The following is a 25,373-nucleotide window of genomic DNA, read 5'->3' on the forward strand; positions in this document are numbered from 1 at the left end:
AGCTCCAATCCATTAAAAATCCATTCAAATGTTCACATAATTAATGCTGTGCTACATTGAATGCCTCATATATATACCAGACAATTTACATATAAACATGGGGAAATAAAGAAAAAAAAATATTAAAATTGGAATTAAACGTAAAATAAATATTCAAAGTTCAAAAAATTTTTTTTTAAAAAAGAAAATTAAAACGGGCTGTGGGCCCGACTAGCGGCATTGCCAAAGAAACCGATGAACTCAGGCCGGTACGGCAACAAGGATTTGCGGCCCGTCTTCGTAACATCACCGCCTTTCTTCGAGTAATAGAGCTTGTGAGCGGTTACCATATCCAACTCGGTAACCTTACTCGCCTTAGGCTTTTTCTCTCCATCCTTTGGAGCACTGCTAGTGCTTGTTGGCTTCTTATCCTTCTCCTCCGGCGGCATACGCACGAACCTCTTGTTCCCATCGCTCCGGCTCCGACCATCAACGAGGTCCATTAGCCGCCACCGCCTCGATCCCCCAGCGGACGAGCTTCGCCGTTGCTTCTCCGGAGACCAGGGGCAGTAGGTGGTGTCAGGGAGGCTCTCCAGCTCATCGCACTCCGATGATGATGTGGACGCTGGTAGGCTGTCTCGTTCCTCCATCAGGAGCTTCTGCATCGAGATCCTGGTCTCCGGCTCCAGATCGGCGACGGCTGCGGTGGGAGCGTCTCCGGTAGGGGAAAGAGGCCGGCCAAAGAGAGGGAAAACCGGGCGGATCCGGCCGTTGTCAAACATTTCATCCGCAGTGATCTCCTTACCGGAGTCTGGATCCCGAAGCACGAACTCGAAATCAGAATCATCGGCATCTTCCTCAAAATTCACCCCACCATCGTGCTCCTCCGGTGAGATCCAGTTCGACGACTCAAAATGGAAAGCGTGGCCATTGTCCCTTGGATCCATGGTAAGAAATCCTTTTATCTCTTCAGTTGTTCCGATTTCGTTCTTGATTGCGTTCGTTTGTGAGAATCGGGAGTTGCCGAAGTTTATATAGCGGTGGTGGTGGTGAATTTCCTGAAAAATATAAAATTCTAGAACTAGGGCAAAGAAGTCAAAAGCATGATTTCAGCCGTTGGATTTTCATCAATTGTTGCGTGTGAATCTTGAGGGAGTGAATTGATGGTTTTGGGTTTAGAACTACTAATATGAAAGCGAGTGTTTGTAGTAGAGGTAGAGGAAGGTTCGGCCGGTGATATCATTAGTGAGGATGGCTTATCTTTGGTGTGCATTGAAAGAGTAAGCGCCTGGACACGTGATTGGTTCTCTCATGATTTCTGGATGGTCAATGGGTGGTTTCTTGGTGGGCAGGGCTTTCTCAAATGGAGTATTTATCTTTATGTAGACATATTAATTTAATTCATTTTTTATATTAATATATATATATATATTAATTGAATTCATTACTTTGCTTTTGAGGTCAATAGGGTTGGTTTTGTCTTACTTTCATGCAATGAATGGCAATGTTGGACCTCAAGATTTTGACATCTGTATTAAGATAATACATGCCTTTTTGGTGTCTTATCCAATTCCTTTTTATCTTTTAGGATGTTTTTGTCTAGTTGATTAGGTAATCAATGTGAATAATCATATGGCGCTTATTGACCATGGTTAATTCATAATTCTAATTTATTCTCAGATTTGATAAACAGAACTATATTTGTTTTGGGAGGATTTGAGAGGGCAGCCCCAAAGTTCACATAAGAGGAAAGCATGGCGTCTTGAGATATTAACTGTAACATATGCTTGAGATATTAACTATAACATATGCATGTTTATGATTTTTTTAAATTGAGCGGTGCTTATCGTTTATTTGTCCAAAAATAACATGGAGACGAGGATATAATACCTGATACCAAACAATTTTGTACAACAGTTTGAAAGAGTAATTCTAAAAATCAAATATTAAAAAAATATTAAATTTTTTTAATATAGTAGATAAGATAATAAATTTGAGATTGTATGATTTCAGCAATGGAGAGTTGTCATAATACTTTATCCTCTAATCAAAATTGAGGTTTGATGTATGTTTGTATCAAAATGGCTTGTCCATATTTCTTATAAAAAAAACATCTGATGTTTAAAATGTATACAATTAATTAGTTGTAATTTAATTATACATTTAACTGTATAATGTTTGGTTGATTGTTTGTTGCTATTGTGACTCTGCTATGGTAAAGTTTATGGAGGATTATTAAATGTGTTATGAGTAATACAATATTTTCCACTAAAAATATCTTTACGCTCCTGAGTATTTGTCTCTATTGCTCATATCTTTCTCCGTTGGAATTTTATTGTTTCTGGTTGTTTTGTGAAGCCATTGGTTCAAATGGAATTGAAATTTTTTGATAATAAAATCGATTTCGTCTTTGTCCTAGTTTTGATGTTAATTATATTTGCCCCTTTGTTTTTGAAACTCTTTATATATTATCATTTAATGATTTGATGGTTTGTTCATTCCATGAAAATGGTTTAATTATGAATTAAATATATTAGAGCATGAGGGGCATATACATCCTGCTACAGTTTTAATGTTAATTATATTTATCCTTTTGTTTTTAAAACTCTTTATATATTATCATTTAATGATTTGATGGTTTGTTCAATCCATTAAAATGGTTAAATTATGAATTACATATATTACAGCATGAAGGGGCATATACATGCTGCTACAACTTTTTTTTCACAACTTGTTTCAAATATTAAGTAATTTTCTAAAAAAAATGATTATTTTTTTTATAAAAATGTATAAATCATAAAATTCATAATTATGATTTTTTCTTTGTCAGTGTGTATGGGCTATGGCTAAGTCTTGTTTGTAATATTCTATGGAGCAAGTTTGACTTATTTTTCTTCTCTTTTAAGCAGGGTTGGCACCCAATCAGGCTTCTGAGAAGGTCAGCAATTCCCTTATCATGTATTTAATCATGTTTTTTTTTTTTTGACAAATTTTTAATCATGTTTGAAAAATATTAATCTAGATACCATATAAACTATTGCATCCCAGATAAATCTATGATAAAGTATTAATTGTGATCATTCTTTTACTCTTATGTTTTCAACTTCTCATGTCATTCTTTTCTATTTGTGCTCACTTTTAACGTGCATTTTTCTCCGTGGTCACCCACTTATTGCTAATTTTATGCTTGCGGTCTGGTTCATTTAACTAACTACATGGTCCGTGCAGGGAACAGAGTTGAGTTATTTCACAATAAAGCTCTTGACCAGATCTTTTCTTCAAAACTAGAAATCTTTCTAGAGGATCATCTAAGCTGTTAATGTCTCTCTCTCTCTCTGTGAGTATTCCTTTATAAAATATTTCTCCTTTTTGTTTCCTTTCAAAATAATTCATTTTATAATTATACACAGCTCTGATTATTTTATTCTCTACCGAAAAAATAGTCTGTCCATGCTTTTACACAAGATTGTCAGACTCGGCCTGGGTATTGACCCGGTTAAGGCCAGGGGTCAGGGGTCAATGGGTTCGACCGGGTCGAACCGGGGTTACTAATAAAATATAAAAAAAATATTATAATAATTAATAATGAACAAATATAATATTAAAACTATAATTATAATATAAAAAATTACTCAAATTTGATATTTAAATTGATAAATGACCTTATATGCACTAGTGTTTTCTAATTATGTCATTTATTTTTAAATTTTTGTAAACATTTACAAATTTAATATATTAATATATAATTATTGAACTTCTCTCGGTGTTATTTATTTATTTTTTTGTTTATTGGTTGATTTTGTCATAATAGATAAGAAATTTAATTTACTAATTCTTATCTTTTATATGGATGATACATTTTATCAATAAATTATTTAACTTACCCAATTTCAATTGAGATTTTATTTTGTTTTAAATTTTCTTATATTTTATATTTAGTTAGAATATTTTATTTTTATATTTATAATAAAATTACACTCATTTATTGTTTTATTTTTTAAAAAAATTAAATTTTAGAAAGTATTTAGTATTTACATAATATATTAATAAATTTTATTTTTAAATGCTAATTTTTTTGTTGGTATGTTTATGATATATATATATATATATTGTAATTTCATTTATTGATTATAAATTAAAAAATAATATTAATAAATATACATGATTTTGTAGTTTCTAATGAGAAAATAATAATAAATTATTAAATATTGTAAAAAAACTATAATATTGTGACCCAATTGACCCCGCCGGGTCAACCGAGTTAACACCGGGTTTTTTCATACCCGGTTTAATGAGATATACCCGGGCCGGCCACATGGCCGGTTCTTGGGTTTTCCAGTTGAACCGACCGGGCCGGTTCGGGTCTGACAACATTGCTTTTACATAATAAAAACCACTCTCAAAAAAGCTGTTTTTTTTTAAATGCTTATTGATCACTGTCATATTACTGAAATGAATAACACGTGTCATGATTAATTTTTCCACAAAGGCAAAAAAATTCTTCAGTTCTCTGAAGAATTTTTTTGCCTTTGTGGAAAAATTAATCATGAACTGAACTGAAGAATTTTTTTGCCTTTGTGGAAAAATTAATCATGAACTGAAGAATTTTTTTGCCTTTGTGGAAAAATTAATCATGACACGTGTTATTCATTTAGTAGAAACTTAATCAATGAAAAATTTGATAGTAAAAATTACACTTGAATAGGATGGCATACCGGTAGCAAAGTAGAGACTGTAGCTCCTGGGCGGTGCTATGAGATTTCGGGTGGTGCTCGTGAGCCTCATGGCGGTTCTCACGGCGGTGCTCGTCATTCTCGTGGTGGAGCTCGTCATTTTCATAGTGGATCACGAGTAGGTGCTCGTCAGTCCTACGGTGGTGCTCGTAGAGATCTACGTGAATCAGTTACTCATTGTCGAGTGGACAATGCTTCTTCATCAACCCCTCAACCTCATCCTCTGGAGGATTCATCCTTGAAAAACAAGAACTCTCCGGTGAAGGACGGCATTACCTTCACTGACGTTGCTCGTATCTCCCCACCTCCTGAGAGCTCTAACCCACCTTCCTCTTCCTCGCTAAAACGACGTCGTTCACCGGAGAATGAAGTAGTTTGTAAACGCTGTCTTAGATCCGGTCACAAAATTGAAGATTGCCATCATCAACTCACCTGTCGCCGGTGCTCTGGTATTGGACACTTTGCTGCTAGATGTCCGCTAAAACTTTCACATTATTCTACTACCAGGGAGATTTTATCTTTGAAGAAACCCTCGCCACCCACAAAACCATTGTTACATGGTACTGCCCGTCGATCTAGCTCAGGGATACCTTCTCTTAGGGTTTCCCTCCCTATATCCGAAGTCATCATCCAATCTAAGGAAGACCTCAAGCGACGAGTAATCATCAAGGTTGTCTCTGGAAATGCGAGTGTTCAATCTCTCCATGATGCACTCCCGGCTCAACTGAAATCCGATCAGTGTGAAAATATCACTCCATTCGGAGACAACTTCATCCTCACACTATTCACTGCTCGTGCAGCGATGGCAGTTGTTAAGAAGGGACATCTTTCTTTCACCACCAAACACGGCCCTTGCACGGTAAAGCTCTCCCATTGGTCGCCGGAATTCGGCTCACATGCGGTCGCCGCCGGCAACTACAACTGGATCAGGATAACTAATCTCCCACTTCATTGCTGGAACTGGGACTCTATTGTAGCAGTCTTGAAGCCTCTTGGAGATTTGATCTTCGTCCAAAGGAAGGATGATGTCTCTCTTGAACACATGAGGGTTTTGGTGAGACTCTTATCACCCACCTCATTCCCCTTGGAGATAACTGTGGACGTGGGAGTGAGAAGCTTCATAGTCAAGCTTGAAGACGACGGCGTTCCAATCATTCGTTCGAAGATGGTTACCGGCCCTACTCCACAGAATATCCCGGCGGCTGCACACCCATCTCGGCCGTCGATATCTCAGTTTAAACCTCGTGTTCCCGCCGGGACTTCAGACATCTCTCTCTCGGCATCGGGGAGTCGGAGCTCCAGTGAGAGAGCTTCAGTGGTCCCCCAGATTCCTTGTGAGAGAAACGAGGAAGGGGACACACTGCTCATGCACAACACCTATGTGAAGGCCGATGGTGTAACAGCCATTGATGTGCATTGTGATCAGGTTTCCTCTGATCATTTTGGACCTTTGTTGGTGGCTGATTCGCCTCGAGATCATAACTCTGATTCTCTCAATAATTCAATCAAAATTTTATCTCAAGGCAGCTTGATTCAAAAAGAGATTTTATTGCCTCGAGATGCATCTTCCACTGAGATTCCCTCATCTCCTCCCACTGAGCATAACTTACCTCGGGATAGGATTACTCCCAACAGACATCATGATGCTTCAATTCCTTTGAAGACTTTGCCTCGGGATTTGAACTCCACTGAGATTATTTCTTCTTCTTCTAATGATTTGAACTTGCCTCGGGATAGGGAAAATATATTCATCTCAATAGATGAATCATCCCAACCCATGTCTATTAAGTCCACTACCATTAAGGCTAATAATTCTCCGATCATGGACATTTCACTAGAGATAATTCCTAATTCTCTAAATTCAGATTCTAAAGGCAAGGAGATCATTACTCCTTTGGAATCTACTAAATCTAATATTGAGGAGTTACCTATTCACTTGAAGCCCCTACCGCCGTCGATTCATATTCCTGAGGGATACAAATGGATTTTCATCCATGGAGGTTGGTCCCTGGTACCTTGCATCAACTCTGATAAATTCTACTCTCAGGATCCATCCCTTCCTAATTCCCCCTTGATTATTCACTCGGATGAAGAGTTGGTTGACTGGGGTGAAGATGATGATTTACCTATTTATGCAATAACTGATGATGATCATATTCTGAGTGAGGAGCACCTCTCACAGTTAGAAGCTGAAATTCAAAGAGATGATCTTCTCTCTGAAAAATTGATTGCCCCAGGGAATTCACTCCTTATTGAAAATGACACTTCTGCTGGTATGTTGATTGAGACGATCCCTGACACTTCACAATCTATTAAGCAACCTGCCATCACTATCGCACAAAATCAGGTTCAGAAGCAAATCAGAAGAAGTGATCGACCTAAGAAACCTTCTGGTCGATGGAATGAAGATGCTGGGTTTATTCCTCACCCACCAAGATCGTCCAAGAAAAAAACACCTGATGATCCTCGGGACGGTACGTCTAATTCCTTTAATTCAGATGTATTTTCTTCTTGGACTGATACTCAATTCTTTAATTATAGCAATGCATGCGGTGTTAAATTCCAAGGTTCCCCCAATCATAAGTTCAAATGCTTAGAAAAAGTTCGTAGACTTGAATCTGCTAGGGCTAGAACTTCATTTTTCCCGTCTGGATCTCATTCGAGATCTAACACCTAGGCTCCTTCAGTTGTTTAATGATTGTTTTCTGTTGGAACGTTCGTGGTCTTGGCAGACCCTCTAAACGCCACTTAGTTAAAGACATTATTTCTTCTTCACGTGCTGATATTGTTTGTTTACAAGAAACCAAACTTCATGATTGTCATTGTTCTATTTGGAGATCTATTGGTGGGTCGAGACTGAACTCTTTTGAGTTTCTCCCTGCCATAGGTACTGCTGGTGGTATCATTATTGCCTGGGATGGCTCCCAAGTAAATGGTACCCTTATATTCAAAGGACAATTCTCCATTACTTTGGAATTCACAAATCTTTTTAATGACATTAAATGGGTTTGCACTAGTGTTTATGGACCTAATGCAGCTCCCATCAGAGTTGAATTCTTGAATGAGATTCGCACAGTTAAAAACTTACATGATTTACCCTGGTTAATCTGTGGTGATTTCAATACTTTATTTACACTGGACGATAAAAATAAAGGAGACTCTAACCTTAGGGATATTGCTAATTCACAAAAGCACCTAAGTGATCTCAATCTTATTGATCCTCCTTTATCTGGCCGTAAATTCACTTGGACTAATGGTCAATCAGATCCAATTTGGGTCAGATTGGATAGATTCATTTATTCACATTACTGGCCACTGCTTTTTCCTAATACCTACCAAAGTACTTTACCTAGATTTGGCTATGATCATTCTCCTATATACCTTGAATTTGGTAATCATTCACCTAGAGCCAGAATCTTCAGGTTAGAAAAATCTTGGTACACCAACGATCAATTAGAAAATTTAATTCATAATTGGTGGTCTGAACATAACTTTGAGGGTTGCGGAGCTTACATTATTTCTAAAAAACTTGCATTCCTGAAATTGAAGCTACGTCTGTGGGCCAAAGAAAACTTTGGAGCCTCCAATATTCACAAAAAATGTTTGCTCTCTGAACTTAATACACTTGATTCCTTACATGAAATAGGACCTCTCTCTGAGGAAGATTCCAATCGTTTATCTCTTATTCGTAATGATCTACACATCTTAATAAAACAAGAAGAGATTTATTGGAAACAACGTTCCCGTATTACTTGGCTCAAAGAGGGTGATGCAAACACAAAAAATTTTCACCTTCTGGCTAATGGAAGAAGGAATATAAACTTTATTCCACGCATCAGTAGTAATGGGAGTTGGATTGAAGGGAACCAAGAAATTGGGGAAGTTTTTACTGAACATTTTCAAACCCTACTTGGCACCCCAATGACTCATCGCTTCATGTTCGATTGGCATTATCTATTCGATTACAAAGATAGTGTTGATCTTTTTTCTCTTGAAGTTCTGTTCTCCTCTGATGAGATTAAAAAGACCGTGTTTGAGTTAAATGCGGATAAGTCCCCAGGCCCAGATGGTTTCCCAATATTCTTTTTTCAAAAACACTGGAGCCTAATTCAGGAGGATCTCATCAAATTTTGTAGTGATTTTTATATTGGTTCCATTAACTTTGAACGTATTAATTGGGTACACATAGCTCTCATTGCTAAAACAAATGCCCCTTCTGAGGTCACAGATTTTAGACCCATCAGTCTAATCAATTCCATTTGCAAAATCATTTCCAAAATTCTTGCTTCAAGATTGAGTCAGAAAATTGGGGAATTAGTTGACATATCACAGTCCGGATTCATTAAGAGTAGATGCATTGCTGATAACATCATTGCTGCCCAGGAAGTGATCTTTAATCTTCAAAAAAAGAAATTACTTGGCTTTGCTTTAAAGGTTGATTTTGCTAAAGCTTTTGATTCATTAGACTGGAACTTTCTTCTTGAAATTCTCAAAGCTAGAGGTTTTGGCAACCGTTGGATTTCTTGGATACACATCATTCTCAATACTGCCAAAACACAAATTCTCATTAATGGAACACCTCAGGGGTATATCCGATGCAAAAGAGGATTAAGACAAGGTGACCCTCTTTCTCCCCTCCTATTCGCCTTAGCGGCTGATACCCTCAGTGCTATGTTCTACCATGCTATTAATTCTAAAGTCTTGGTTGGAGTTCACTCGACCACTCTAACAAACGATCTCATCAATTACAATATGCGGATGATTTAATTGTTTTTTTCTGCTGGTGGACATGATGATCTCAAAATCATTAAATTATTACTTTATCGCTTTGAAGGTTGTTCTGGTCTTTCAATTAATTTTTCAAAGAGATGTCTTTACTCCACAAATTTTGCTTACCAACCTCACTCATCTTCAGCTAGAATTCTCAATTGTAATAGGGATTGTCTACCCATTACATACCTGGGTGTTCCCCTCTCTGGTAGACGTCCCCTAGGCGACGAGGATTGGACAAGATTAATTGATACCGTCCGCGATAGACTTTCACACTCGGAAAGCAATTTACCTTTCCCCGGGGAGTCGACTTACCCTTATCAATTCCGTACTTTCATCACTCCTAGTGTACTTGGATGTCGATGATTCAAACTTCCCGCTTGGGTTATTCATGAGATTGATAAAATCGGAAGAGACTTCCCTTTGAAGGGCCCGGATCTTGGATCTAAGGGAATTAGATTAATTGCTTGGAAAAAAATCTGTCGACCTCGTAACATGGGTGGTTGGGGTATTTTGGATTTACAGGTCTTCAACAACGTGTTGCTGGGTAAGTGGTGGTGGAAAATTACAACAAAGCCAGTTTCCTGTTGGACCAAGATAATCAATGCCAACTACGCGATTAGAGAAACGCATGGCATTTTATACCATCAACCACCTAGAAATAAGTCTTTCTTCTGGTCGGGAATTAATGCCATTCTACCCTCATTTCGATCATGTATTATCAAATCAATTGGGAGTCGTAACGATACACTTTTCTGGTTTGATAGATGGTTAGAGGGTATATCTCCAAAAGATCGTTGGCCTTTACTCTTTTTGGACTGTTCTTTACCTTGGATTACAATCAGACAATTTTTTCATATTCTTAATTCCCGTGGTAATACTTTCACAACAACCTCTACAGACGATTTTGACATAATTCAAAATTATATTCCGAATTGTTCCAATGATCAAGAGGATTCCTTTCTCTGGTCATTGAATAGTAATGGAGCCTTCTCTGTCAAATCATACTACAACTTTCTTATTGATGGAGGAATCGCAGATCAACTTCACTCCAAATTCGGAAGATAAAATCACCTAGTAAAAATAACCCTATTCATTGCTTTGCATGGGACAATAAAAATTTCGACTCTTGAGAATCTTTTTAAAAAAAGGTTGTAATCCAAATGCCATCGACACATGTATACTATGTCATAACAACTCGTAATCGAGTGGACCACCTTTTCATAAATTGCATTTTCTCAGAAAGAATCTGGTCTTACTTTAAATGTTTATTAGATATTGATACTCTTCCTTCCTCTGTCTCTAATATCTGGACCACTTGGATCCCTTCTTTGAATCCTACTTCCAGGATTATCTGGGATCTTTGCTCTAGAGCCATCTTCCGGAATATCCTGCCTGAACGCAACAACTGCTTTTTTTAATCAAATTCGGGCCTCCCATTTTTTTCTACTCTTTACAAAACAGATTTAATTTGCTTCTTTCTTGGATTTCTGCAGACGCGGAGGCCCATCAGCAGGAACCCTCAAATGCTGTTCAGAGGATTAAAAGATCCCTTAATTTCCTAAGCTCTAGATCAACCGATCCCGCTGGGGATTCCGTGCATACCTCTAGTCAGGAGTAATCCGATCTCGTTGTTCTTTGGATGCAGCCCTGTGTCTCCGATGGTTGACTTGCACGTCCCGCTTATTATCGCTTTCTCTCCTTGTCTTTTTCTGCTTTTTTTCTTTTTCGCTTCGATTTGTTTTCCTCATTTCGGTGAGGAAAATGCATTTTTATTTTTATCTTTTATGCAGTACTTTTAATTTTTTTGTACTTATTGTTCACTGTTACCTTCTATCTTTTCTAATAAATCTGTGGTTTATCCACTTTATTAAAAAAAAAAAATTTTCATAGTAACATAACGGTTAGACTAATTAAAAATTGAGTTTAAACATCATTTATTATCCAATAAAAAATCTAGAAGAAAACAGGAAGTGGTAAGTCTCTTATCTATGATAATTCTTGCAATTATTATGGTAGGGCCAAAGCCAGAGTTTTGAATTTAGAGATAATAAGGTGCTAGGAGCGCTCAACTTCTAGAGCCAAAGCTTTCAATTAGATGTATTATAATTAGATGGTGGGGTACCACCGTTTAGAAACTTTGCACCCAAGGTGTTTGGGGGAAAAACGTAAACTCTAGCCGCCAACTTTGTTTACATGTATCACGGACTTTGTGCCTGTGTGGTCAACTCTAGGACTCAACTTAGGAGTAGTCAACATTCAAAGTTTCCAAGTTGGTTATAGGGGAACTAATCTAAAAGGAATAAAAGGATATATGAACTTTCCCCAAACGAGTAGTGGCTTGCACTGTGAGAAAGAGGAACCGTCTGAGAAATCCTCAGTGATATAAAACAATTCAGGGCTCAAATAAATCTAACCAGAAAGTACAAAGAAAACATCATATCTAACATTCTTTTTTTGTTTGTTTTATTAATTCCAAAGATCTAAAACCGGTCTGAAGCATCCCTAAATAGCACGTTTTGCATCTGGAGAAAATAGTCTTTTACCAATTTATTTTAGATATTATTGACATCTATGAATCCTATGTCATCTGGTTGTTGTTTAATATTTAGCCATAATGGAACGAGGGATCTTTGGGCTATAAAATAGGTTAAACTTTGTGAAGGCATCTCTATAAAATTTTAATGTCTGTATTTTTTTTTTTTTTTTAAACAAAGTTGGCGAGCCATAGTTTCATTAAAGTTTAAATAAATAAATAATAAAAAGTTCACAACCTTGGTGAGACACAGTTGCAGAGAATGTAAGTAGACATTAATAAACGGGCAAAATAGGTTCTGGAAAACCATTTATACCATAAACCATCTGTTAATGATGTTTAAAAGGTAGGATTTTACAAAATATAAATTTTTTTTCTTTTATTTGTGTCAAGGACAGTAGCCTATGACATATTGGTGTTGTTATTATGATTTTGAGAACTTGACGTTACAGTTAAAAATATTACAAACTCAAAGTTTTGTAGAAATCAGTTCAATTTACAATGAAAATAGCAGTGATAATATTTTTTATTTTTATTAAAACAATTGAGTTATTAAGAATTTTGTCAACAATTCGGTAGATAATCCTTTGCTTGAATAAAAAAAAAATCATTTTTAATTTATGTAATTTCACTATTTTGCATTATTACGATCCATATACTTTGTTTTTTCTCTCATTTTTTCCCATGGGGTTGATGTGGTTGCAACATATAATATAAAATATATGATTATTTTGGTTCAACATAGAAGATAGAGCTATTATGATGATTTCGTCTGCTTTAGGATTGAAGCTGTCAGAGCAAAACTCACGGCCGGAATGACTGACATCAGGTGATCACCCAACCAGCACCGGGGCTGACTAGTCTCTGTCATCAGGTGACGCTGTGGCCTGGCGCATGCATCTCACCTAGCACCCATCTCTAGAGTCTCACTCACCCTACTACAGACTACCACTCTGCTGCTCTCTCCTCTTGGTCATTCTTCTTCACTCCTGGGCTTGCCTGGTGGAACAAGTGACTTGTGCTTCTTCTTTCTCTTCTCTTCCTTGAATCCTTCTCTTCGTGTTTGCGTCTTTCTCATGTTTGTGAAGTGCCTTTGTACGCCCCTCGCCTCTGTTCTATTTTTTTTTTATTCAATGAACAGGGTTTATTCACCAATTTTTTTTTTAAATGACATCGATTTTTCTCTTTTCTTAGTGTCTGTGTGTTTTTTTTAATATGCTTGTGTCAGTGTGGATATTCAAATCCTATGGTGTATCTGTGTGCTTTTTCTTTGCCTACTCGCATGAATTTGTGTTTGAAAAATGAGTGCTTAGGAACGTATTGCTTGTGCGCATGTAGATGCATTTGTGTTTGTGAAATGAGTGGTCATCTGAGACAGGGGCGGAGGCAGAGGGGGGGCAAGGGGGCGGCCGCCCCCCCTGCCGCCGCCGGCCCCCTTCCCCTTTCTCTCTCTCTCTCTTTATCCACACTCTGTCTCTCCGTCCGCCCCCCCTTATCCTTGGCCGCCCCCTCTCTCTCCCTTTTTCCACACTCTCTCTCTCTCTCTCTCTCTCTCTAATTAGTTTTTTAGTCTCCCCCCTCTCTCTCTCTCTCTAATTAGTTTTTTAGTCCCCCCCCTCTCTCTCTCTCTCTCTCTCTCTCTAATTAGTTTTTTAGTCTCTCTCTCTTTAAATATATATATATATATATATATCTTTTTCTCTCTCTATGTTTTTTTATTATTATTTATTTTTTTATAAATTAATAGATATAGTCTAAAAACAAGCAAAGAGCTTTATAAAGCTTTAATAGCAAGATCTTTAGTTCAAAAACTTATTAAAAAAATAATAGTAGTAATAAAGTCGACGTTAGTTCAGGGTGTAGGTTCAGTAATCCAAACTTTTTCGTTTTTAGGGTCGAGATTGTATGGATTGGATGATTAAATTTGAGTCTGTGCACATGATCCTAATCTATACAACGTTTATTACTTTTGTTAACAAAAAAATCTAAAACATATTTTTTTAAAAAAATATTATCAAAAAAATTTATTATTTGATTTATTAATATTTTATAAATTACTTTTATGTAATATTTTTTTAAAAATATCTATGTTTTTTTAGTTTATGATTTTTTTACACATTAATTTATATAATATATAAAATTATATTTTTAGTAGATTTTTTTTAAAATATTTATTGTTTAAAATTTAATTTTTATAAACTAAACTATAAATTAACATATAAATACTTTTAAAAAAATTATAAAACTTTTAATTAATTAATTAATTAATTTTCAACTCGCCCCCCTAATCTTTACTTTCTGGCTCCGCCACTGGTCATCTGTATCCCCAGTTTGTGTTTCTGGGTTCGTTTGTCAAAGGAGTGTTTTCCATTAATGGGTGTCCTCATGTGTATGATACGTGCGCACACATGGCTGCGTATGAATGTGCTTTTTATACTTAAGATCCATCTGTGCTTATATTTGTATTATGTGTGTGTGCACGCGCATTTACAACTGGTGTACGTGACTTGGGTGTAGCGTATGTGAGCTCTTGGGTGTATGCATACGCCATCCTTTATTCATGTTGTGCGCCCCTGTATTTATATGTATACATGTGAATATCGTGCATCCCTGCAACTGTAACCATGTGCATATAAATAGTCATTCTGAGTACAGACAATCATGTTTGAATGCTGAGTAAGCAGATGCATGTGCATACCTACTAGCTGTATTTTAGTGCCCGTAGAGCTTAGATTGTATTTGCAAAAATGTAATAATCGTTCAGTAGATGCAAGCAAGAGAACCAACAACCATTGGAAAATAAAACAAGTTTTTGCATTAAAAAACATAAGTGAGAGAAAACATGAAAAATTCCATAAACAAAAAGAAATAAATGCACTAGCCCGAAGTGTATACTCCATTCTACATAGTTAAAATCACAAGTTTTTTATGAGGCAGGCCTAAGCAAGGGGCGGCCATAACACATGCGCTGTATGATGCAAAGATGGGCTGAAGACGAGCGTGAATGCAGCTGAGGAACTTTGCTGAACAGCCTAGCGCAGCAGGCTTAGTGCCCGTATTTCTGGAACTCCCACTCGCTGTTATCTGCACATGTTAGTGTAGTTGATTCAGGTAAAATCAGCTTCCATTTTAACAAAGGAAAGAAAAATAGATATAGATGACAACGATGCGTTACCGAGTGGGCACACTTGACGTGTTTTCAACCACCTGCTAATACAGTGGAAGTGGAATGCGTGGTTGCAAACACCTGTTTAAACACCAAAAACAAATTAATCAACCCCTCACTCTATAAATGCCATTGAAAAAAGAGGCCTCAGTTCCACAAGAACTTGAGTTTTCATTTCTGCATAGCAATGATGCGAATCAATAGCTGCTGTAGTATATGTTATAAAATGTTGCCTATTGACTGACCAACATCGTCCAACAACAGTACAATTAAACACACGCACAAATCCAAACACAAAAGCAAATTTAGAATCCATAATTTTGAATATATCATATATTATGAGCCAAGCTCCAAGAAATGCAAGCAATCAGTTAAAAAAAGAAAAAAAAAATCACATATCTAACTTTCTTCAATAAATGCCAAGGTTGACCTCATCTGTGAAGAATTTATTCAAAACAAAATAAACACAATCGACCGGGCTGAGACGTAAAAAGCTATTATTAAAGCCATGTATATATATGTTATCCTCTATACATAGGAATGCCAACACAATTTGTCACGAAAATAGCATGAAAACTTGGACAGCAAAACTGGGCATCTGAACCTCTTTCTCCCACCCTCAAGCTTATCTACCCACTCCAACCATGTTTTATACCTCAAGTTCTTAACCCTGTCATAAGATCAAGTTGTATGGCTCCTTTAACCAATATCCTCTGTATTTATCAGCTTTTATGCTCTGCCTACATAGTGGGTATAAATATGAACATAGAATTCAAGGTAAATTCACCTGTTGGTCTTCAATATTTAAAATTCAATTGAAACCTAATCATCTTGTCGTGACCTATAACATAAGCAACCTTGAAGTACAAAACTATATGATTTGGATGTTCTTCAATTGATAATATTAAGTAATTGTTGGAAGAAAATAAATATGATAGAAACCTAACAAAAAGTGGAATTTAATCCATATATAACTTTTAGGGCAGGTAGTTACAATTTCAAATTTTCAATGATAAGTCATGCATTTCTCCTCATTATTGGATTGTGACAACTTATTGTTTAATTCATGAGCCATGTGAAACCAAATAGGAATAAGATAAGTCACTTAAGTTACATATATTTTTGCTTCAAGAAAGTCTTCATGGTGCGTATCACATCAACCCAGATATCTTACCTTCACCAGTAAAATTCATTCCTGAATCCCACTCATTCTATCCCAACTTCACTCTTCAAATATCACAAGCAACCATCCTCACTCATTAATATAAAAAATGCTTTATTCACTTCCATGGTCTAAATATATAACTATATCCTACCAATACTATACTATTATAGAGAACAATTGACAAGTAAAATGTAGCCATCCTCCTAAGTCAAGAAGCAGACCAGAAAACCTAAAGAATAATTTTGCATGTCTGATAAAGAAACACCAAAACCATCAAAACAATTAATTGTCACTTAATTACAGCAAAGTTTGTTAGCATGATCCTCATGAATCACTAAGCATTATCAACTAAAATCTACCCAAGAAAACAAACTTCAGCAGTTCAGTTCAGATCACAGAGAAATATTGTAGTTAACTGACAAGCATGATGACATATTTGAGCAACCAGAACATTCTGCAAGGATTTGCATAAATTTGAACATAAAAAACACCAAAAAAATCATAAATCAAAGAACAAAGCCAACAGAGCCATACCCCAAGCCACGGTGCACTCCTCACTGGTAGCGCTTGCCTGGTTAGCCTGACACTCAATACCTGCCATAATTTCAAGAGATCAGCAGAAGTAACCAAACACCCCTCAAAGAACAACCATAGAACACGAAAATCTAACCCTGGCCATAGATTAAAATCTCCAGACCCAAAAACTAGCCCTAGATTAGGAACTCAAAAACCTTATTATATAAACCATAGATTAAGAACTCCATCCCCTAAAACTAGGCCTAAATTAAGAGTTCAAAACCCTAATTCTAACCCTAAATTAAGAACAATGGAACAAGAATATCACACCGAAATATCCACCAAAAAGAAAATAAAAACAGAAGCAAAAAAACTCACAGAGATCCATGATATGATTTCTACAAATCGCGCAGTTGTCGACGACGATATCTGCAACGGCATCAAGTATTAGAGAAAGGGAATCAGAGCTCAAAACCCTAGTTCTAGGAATCAAACAAGGGAAAACCAGTGAATAAAGTCTTAATTTCAAGACGTCATACCCCAAGCCCAGAGGGCAACGGCGTTCCACTTCTTGATCTCGAACCGCTTCGCCTTTTTCGCCGATGACGACGGTACAGCACTGCTCGATCCCTCGCCGGCGGGGACCATATTGATGTCAGTGTCCATGAACGCAGTCGGAGGAGAAGATCGTGATCGGAAAATCGAGAGAGAGAGAGAGAGAGAGAGATGTGATCGCGGAGTAGTGAAACCCTTTTATCGGGAGGGATGACTTACTGACCGATATTAGAATTAAACCTGAGTTAGTGGGATTAATAAGCCCGATTAGGATTAGGATTAGGATTAGGATCCATAATGACACCGACTTCGGATTCGAGTACGAGTGGAATGAATTAATTCTTATATATATATATATATATATAAAAAGATTTATGAATGGACTTTTGAATTTTATTTAAAAATAATAATTATCTTCAAAATATGTATCGTTGTTATGAATATTTGTGGATGTGCAAAATTTTAAATTTTTTTTAGAATCTCATCTGTGGCTGATCTCGTATTTATAATTTTTATGAAAAACTTAAACATATGTGACTCTTAATATTTCATCTCTTGTGATATATATATATATATATATATATATGAGAAAACAATCCTGTAGATTTAGTTTTTGGTAACTATCACGAAACCAAGGGTTCAAACGTAGCTCATTTTTAGTTATGAGTTTATAAATTTTATTATTTATTTATTATGTGATATAGGGATAGATTGATAATTACTTTAAAAGATCACTACAATTTATTTTTAAAATTACTAAATTGAGATAACGAATAAGGATAACGTAACTACCACGGAGCCGTTGCATTCATTTTCTTAAAAAATTTAATAATAATCATAACTATAAACCGTTAAAGTTGATTAGTTATGTCATTTTATAACCTAACAAGAAAATATCAACAAAAATATCTTTTAAAATATATTAGCTTCATTATTCATTTATAATTATAACGGATGCTTCACTTCACATATGAACTTTTCTTTATAAATTGGAAATTAGAAAATGAGCCAATCTATGAGGCTTTTACATAATTACATTGTCGGGTAAGCTGGTTGTTAATTCTATATATCTATATATATATATAAAGAATATTGTTATCGCCTAAAATTATGTTGAGCCAAACATAATAGATATATATATATATATATATCTATAAACATCCATGCATCATAATAAGTGGTTTGACTTGAGATATATAATAGGTTACATTTCAACAACCTTGTTCATCCTAACAAAGTAGGGTCACCCTGTTCAGTAGCTGACGCATATACAGACCCTTTTTAGTTTTTTGAGCAAAACAGCTAATTTTACGGGTTTGCTTGGATGAAAGTTCTTGGGGTAAAATAAAGAAAGGGTTTTTAAAAATCTATATTTGGGTAGGAGGTTTTAGGGGAAGATAAGGGTTGAGAGGGGTTAATGGAGGTTTCAAAACCTCCACTTTTCTCTCATTTCTCTATCCTCCAATTTGGAGGGCTAAGGAGGTTTGATATCAATATTTTTTATTGATCAAAATGTTCATACTCATTTATAAAAATTACAAGATAAATAATTAATTAATAATATAATACTATTAATTAGTATTATTATATTATTTAATTATTCTAATTAATATTTTTATATTAATTAATATCATTATTAATATTATTATATAATATTAATTGTATAATTGTATTAACTAATATTATTAATAATAATATTAATTATAATAATTATCATATTAATTATATTAGTTAATATTATTATATTACTTTATTATATTAATTAATATTATTATTAATCAATATAGTAATAATTAATGGTGATATTTAATTATACTAATTAATATTGTTATATTAATTAATATTAATAATAATAATAATAACAATCATAATTATTATTATATTAATTATATTAGTTAATATTATTATTAATAATAATTAATGGTGAGATTTACATAAACAATGAAGTGAATGATGTATAAGTTTCATGTAATTGTAAATAAAGTTACAATTTTTGTCTTTCATCCCAGGGGTAATTTACTAATATTAAATTATAACCTTACCTCCAATTATCTTCAAACCAAACACAACAAGATTTCAAAACATCCATTTATCTTACCTTATCCCAAGCAAGAAAATGTTTAAAACTTCCTTTTACCTACCATTACCATACTTTACTTTATTTTATGAAATTTTCTTATACCCCCATCCAAGCAAGCCCTAAAGGAAAGAGACAAAACAATAAAAAACAACGGTAATCAAAAGAAGAGGTTAAAGTTGAAGCAAAGCTCTTCTATCCAATTTGGGCACTTCAAACCTCTAAAAAAGAGGGAAAATTGAGGATTAAGGTTTCCGTAAGCAGCAAGTTCTTCGGCAAAAGTGTTCTCCTTCCTTGGAATAGTTGAAATGCAGATGTTCGGAAAGGCTTTCAACAGATTCTTAAGTTTCTTAAGTTTTTTAACCAACGCAATTGATTTCCAGACGATGCAAGGGTGAGGATTTTGGATCAGTTGAGCGACCCCTGGGCAATCACAGCACAATTTATTTGGAATCCAATTTTTGTCTCTGTAGATTTGAAGAGCTTGACAGATTGCATCACATTCAGCGTTGATGGGGGAGTCATGCCTGGTTCCCATGGGTCTTGCAAGTAAAATCATACTAGGATTAGTTATGACAATGAAACCAAGACCAGCATTTTTAGTGAAGGTATTCCAAGCAGCATCTGTGTATACATAAATGATTTTGGAAGAAGAATGAGGTTTAAAGAACTCCCTGTAGTTTATGCCAATTGCTTTGAAGTAGTCCTCACAATAAGCTTTCGCTCTGGAAAGGATATTATCGAGTCTAGGAGATGTTCAAGAAAATGAAGTTACATCTCTCCTTCCAATGAGCCAAGCAGTAGTAGCAATTAGTGCATTGATTTTGTCTCTATTTCATCTATTCTTATCCTTGTAAATCAACCAATTTTCCGAGCACAAAAATTGTATATCATTTGGATTATGATTTAGCATGGTAAGAATTGTCATCCAGCAGTGTTTAACTTTTGAGCACTTCCAAATTACATGATAAGCTGACTCTTCTTCCAACCCACATAAGTGATAGTTAACATAGGGCCCACTATTCAAGCTATAGAGAAAAGCCCCAATGTTTAGTTTCCCATGAGCTAATTTCCAAGTGAAAGTTTTCACACGAGGAATGACATTGAGGTTCCAGATTTGTTTCCACCCTTTCCATGAATCAATTATAGCTTCAGTTGAATTTATGTGTTCATAAACATTTGAAGAAATGGTGGCATTGTGATTTGGGAAGGCCCATACCCACAAAGTTGTACCATCAATATCAATTTTCAGATTCTTAGAAAGATCAAGACCACAAAATCACCAAACATCAATTTCAGTTAGTCATTGCGAAAAGCATTATTCTCCAAGAAGTCTTTGAAGTGAACATTAGCAAGATCAATGTTCATGTTCATGTATGTTGGCTTACGAGAGATGGGCAAATCCAATAACCAGGGATCCCTTATCCAATCTAAGCTCTCCTGATGTGCAGAAGAAATTAAAAAGTTTGTTTTAAGAAAATCAGAAGAGTTACAGATAGATTTAAAAAACCAAGAAGAATGGGTCGGTTTGCTTTTACTCCAGGGATGCCAGTTTCTATATTTTTCTTTAAAAATATCAATCCAAATCTTGTTTTCAGAATTAATTATAGCAAAGATGTTTTTGGCCATAAGAGAGTGCTGAACAAGTCTGAGATTTTTATGCCAAGGCCTTCCTCAGATTTTTTATTTTTTATTTTTTATTTTTTATTTTTTATTTTATTATTTTTTTTTTGGTGTAGTAAGAGTCCCACAAACAGAGTGGAAACCTTTATTATTGCCTCCATTACTCCAGAGAAAATTTCTACCAACCCTGGAAATAGAATCAAAAATAGAGATTGGGAGATTCATGACAGAGAGAAAATAGTTAGGAATGGCAAAAATAGTGCAATTAAGAAGGACCGATCAGCCAGCTAAGGAAAGATTTGAATGATTCCAAGCATTAATAGCCAGATGAATCAAATTTGGAAGGAAGTCAACCTGGCTAACAAGGAGTCTTTTGGGAGAGATGGGAACACTCAGATATGTGAAGGGAAAATGCCCAATCTTAATACGAAGAATCTTAGTAATTGAACTTGCAATTTTTCCGTTACACCAAGTGGAAAGATAGATAGTCAACTTGGAGAGGTTTGGCTTCTGACCAGTGAGGCTATAAGACAAAGAAGACAATTTTTTGCAATTTTTTGAGAGGCTTTGGTAACTAAAATGAGATCATCAACAAACATTAGATGGTTGAAATTTCTAGGGAGGTTACGGTAGAACCCATGAACAAGATTGATATTCAAAGCCTTGTTGAGAATTGCAAAAAGAGTTTGGGAAGTGAGAAGAAAGAGAAGAGGTGAAAGGTGATCACCTTGTCTTACTCCTCTGCTACTAGTAATCCAGGGAGAAGAATGGCCATTAATAAGGAAGGAGAAAAGGCAGAAGACAGAATAGCCTGAATCCAAGAAATCCAACGAGCCGGGAAGGACATTCTGTGGAGGGTGGCAAAAATAGCTACCCATTCTATAGTATCAAAGGCTTTTTCTATATCGATTTAAAGCATCATCCTTGGGAAGGCAGAGGTATCATACACTAAGCTATGGGCAATTTCCTGGGCTATGATTATGTTGTCATATACAGACCCTTAGACAACTTCTTTCAAGTACTAACTTCACTACATATTTTCCTCTCACATTGCCATTAATACTTCAATGCATGTTTTAATACCTTGTATCACAATGTTACTTTAGAGTTTGGAGGCCTTCCGGCGTTTCTCTAGATTACATAAAAACCACAAAAGAGTGGGGTCATGGAGCTCAACGTGACAATTTTGGAACAATCCTCTTGCCTGTTGTATGCCCAAAAACACAAATGTATATATATATATATATATAAACCCTTACTAAGTTCTTCGTTATAACGGAAATTCCACCAAGAACCTCCTAGTGTTATGAAAAAAAGTGGATGAACCACATGCCATTAAAAAAAAGACAAGAACAAAAGTCAGACCAAACAGGTCAGAAACAACAACAGAAAAAACAAAAGGCCCACTAGAAGTGGGGACATAAAAACATGCCAGTTAAACACCCGACTGGCCAGGACCCACACAGATAAGCACTACCCTAGCGCCTGATCAGAGACCCCTCCACCGGGAGCAACTCCACCGGTGGGATCCTCCTGCTACACAGAGAACACCAAGCTGCGACGAAGTGTAGAAATATGCTCACCAACACTCGCCTACTGAGAAGGAGAGGCTGCAGAAAACCACAGAATCAGAACATGGGCAACCCTGGAGATAATATAAGAAGGAGACACAAAGACAACATTAAAAATGCAATCGTTTCTAACAAGCCAAACATGCCAAGTTCACAATGAGGCCTCCTAAGGAGCGAAGACAAGGCCGAAGTTTGAACTACCAGGACCACCACACCTCACCCAAGGAGGACGAGAGTGCCGATAATCCAAAAAGGTGCAAGAAGAAACTCCAAATAGGTTGTACAAACTGGCACTGACGGAAAAGATGATCCACCGATTCACAGCCCGCATGGCAAAGAACACACGTAGTAGTAGGAAGCTTGTTGCACCGCCGGACGGCCAAATTTTCCAACGTGAGAATCTTATCCCTCCAAGCGAGCCAATTGAAAATATTAATTTTCTGCGGACAAGCAGAGGTCCAAAAAATCTTGGCAACCGGACACCTAATCCCACCATCCATCAGGAATGAGTAAAAGGATTTAACTAAAAATCTCCCGTTCGGCGTTAGGGTCCACCACTTTAATTCTTCTCCCGACAAACCAGCCCTAAGGGCGTAGATCTCCAAAAAAACGCCTCACCTCCAAGTCCTCCCGAAACGGCAAAAGATCCAATCTATGTCTCAGCTCCAAAAACGTACCATTAGGGTTGTCCGACGAGAAAAACAAGTCAGGCCAAATATACATAGGAGCATGACCAAACAACCATTTATCCTTCCAAAATAAAGACTGCGAGCCCTCGTGGACGATTTGCTCCGTGCAACCCCTAATAGCCGGCAAGCAGCAGAAGAGACCACTCCAAAAGTAGGAAGCCCGACCATGACGGTGGAGATGCAGGTTCCAGTGAGTAAACCCATAATTGAAGCGCACGATAGGCCATCCGCACCAGTTTGCATCGGACGACAATTTCCACAACCACTTTCCGAGTAGGGCGGAGTTGAAAACCTTCAAATCTAAAATGCCCCAACCACCTAAGTCCTTAGGCCGGCAGATGCTCTTCCAGCCGATCAGTCAGCATTTGGGATTATCAATGTCTGGCCCCGACCACAAGAAGTCCCTCCTAATCCGATCCACCTCCTTGACGACCCAACTTGGAAGCCGAAAGATAGACATCCAGTACGTCAGGATAGCAAATAACACCGAGTTCAGCAGGGTAAGCCTACCCCCCATAGACAATTGTCGAGCTTTCCAGGACGACAATCGACCCCAGACCTTAGCAATAAGAATATCCCAGTCCTGCTTCATTGGCCTTCTTCCCAAGATAGGAATACCCAGATAGGTGACCGGAAGACGATCAACAGCACAGTTCAGGGTCAGGTCCTCATCAAGATTCGGGAGGCTATCTGAACGAGAGGAAAAAAGGCATGTTTTTGAGAAGTTGGTTTGAAGCCCAGACATTCCTTCAAATAAATAAAGCAACAGCTTAATGATGCGTAAATCCTCAAGGCCCCAGTGGTCATAATGAGCAAGTCATCAGCGTAGTGCAAGTTACACATCGATCCGTGGCTGCCCAGTGGGACCCCAGTTAGCACACGAGAGTGTAAAGCATGAGAAAACATCGTCCCCAGCACATCCGTCACTAGGATAAAGAGCAAAGGGAAAGGGGGTCCCCCTGTCTCAAGCCACGACGGTACCGTACGTAACCACTCGGCGAACCATTAACCAGAATATTGGCCTTGGAGGAGACGAGGAGACAACGCATCCAGTCTACCCAACGTCTACCAAACCCCCTAGCCTCCATCAGATCAAAGAGAAAGTCCTAGTCCACCGAGTCGAAAGCCTTAGAAAAATCTACCTTAAGAATATGGCCTGGAAGCCGTCGCTTGTGCATGCTGAAAATCAACTCCTCCGCCGTAGCAATGTTGTCGACAATACATCTACCTTTAACAAAGGCCGACTACGAGTTGTCTACAAGATCGCCGATCACTTTACTTAACCTAGAAGCTAAGATTTTCGAGATGATCTTAAGAGTTGAGTTTATCAAACTAATCGGTCTATAGTCCGAGGGCGACTCTGGGCACTCCACTTTAGGTATAAGTGAAATGCATGCCCAGTTGATGCGTTCAATGTTGGCCCTCCCAAAATAAAAGTCCTCACAAAGGATCACTAATTCTGTCTGAACAATATCCCAAAAGCGTTGGAAAAAGAGAATCAAAAAACCATCCAGTCCTGGCGCTTTATCCGCCCCCAACGCAAATACCGCCTCTTTAATTTCCTCAACAGAGAAAGGAGCCTCCTAGTGTTATTTTCAAAACCCGGTTTGAAATTGAAGGTATATTTATTAATTGAATTTAATCATTTAATCATCTAATCATCTATCTCATATATCATCACCCAATAATACAATATTTTGGGTCATAAATCTATACCTACATTAGGATATGTTACTATTATATGTGTCCGTTGAAACTTTAGATATTTAAAAATTTATATTATATATATATTTATATTATAATGGAGCTAGAATTGCTGGTGCATGAATCTTTGGTCAAATGAATTCTTTTATAATTTAGTTGAGTGCATGACTAAGCTTTTCATATTCATATGATTAAACAAACACTTCCTGTGAATGTCAAGTCAATAAAAAATATGGGACACATTACACATATTCAAGTCTGATGTAAAAATTCGAAACACAATCATTTT

The 25,373-nt window shown here is 36.6% G+C and overlaps 2 protein-coding genes across 2 annotated transcripts; both read right to left on the bottom strand.

The window, feature by feature from the left end:
• Nucleotides 1-23: 23 nt before the first annotated feature.
• LOC120260359 lies at nt 24-1,316 on the bottom strand. The gene has a single exon (XM_039267810.1). The coding sequence runs from the start codon at nt 924-926 to the stop codon at nt 189-191; it is 738 nt and encodes a 245-aa protein (XP_039123744.1). The 5' UTR covers nt 927-1,316; the 3' UTR covers nt 24-188.
• Nucleotides 1,317-14,813: 13,497 nt separating this feature from the next.
• On the bottom strand, nt 14,814-17,634 carry LOC120259932 (RING-box protein 1a). The gene is made up of 5 exons (XM_039267389.1): nt 17,405-17,634; nt 17,244-17,294; nt 16,884-16,943; nt 15,194-15,265; nt 14,814-15,102 (listed from the first exon to the last, which is right to left on the bottom strand). The coding sequence occupies exons 1-5, from the start codon at nt 17,529-17,531 to the stop codon at nt 15,065-15,067; spliced, it is 348 nt and encodes a 115-aa protein (XP_039123323.1). The 5' UTR covers nt 17,532-17,634; the 3' UTR covers nt 14,814-15,064.
• Between the last annotated feature and the right edge of the window lie 7,739 nt (nt 17,635-25,373).

Source organism: Dioscorea cayenensis, chromosome 5 (assembly GCF_009730915.1).
Source record: "Dioscorea cayenensis subsp. rotundata cultivar TDr96_F1 chromosome 5, TDr96_F1_v2_PseudoChromosome.rev07_lg8_w22 25.fasta, whole genome shotgun sequence".
NCBI lineage: Eukaryota > Viridiplantae > Streptophyta > Magnoliopsida > Dioscoreales > Dioscoreaceae > Dioscorea > Dioscorea cayenensis.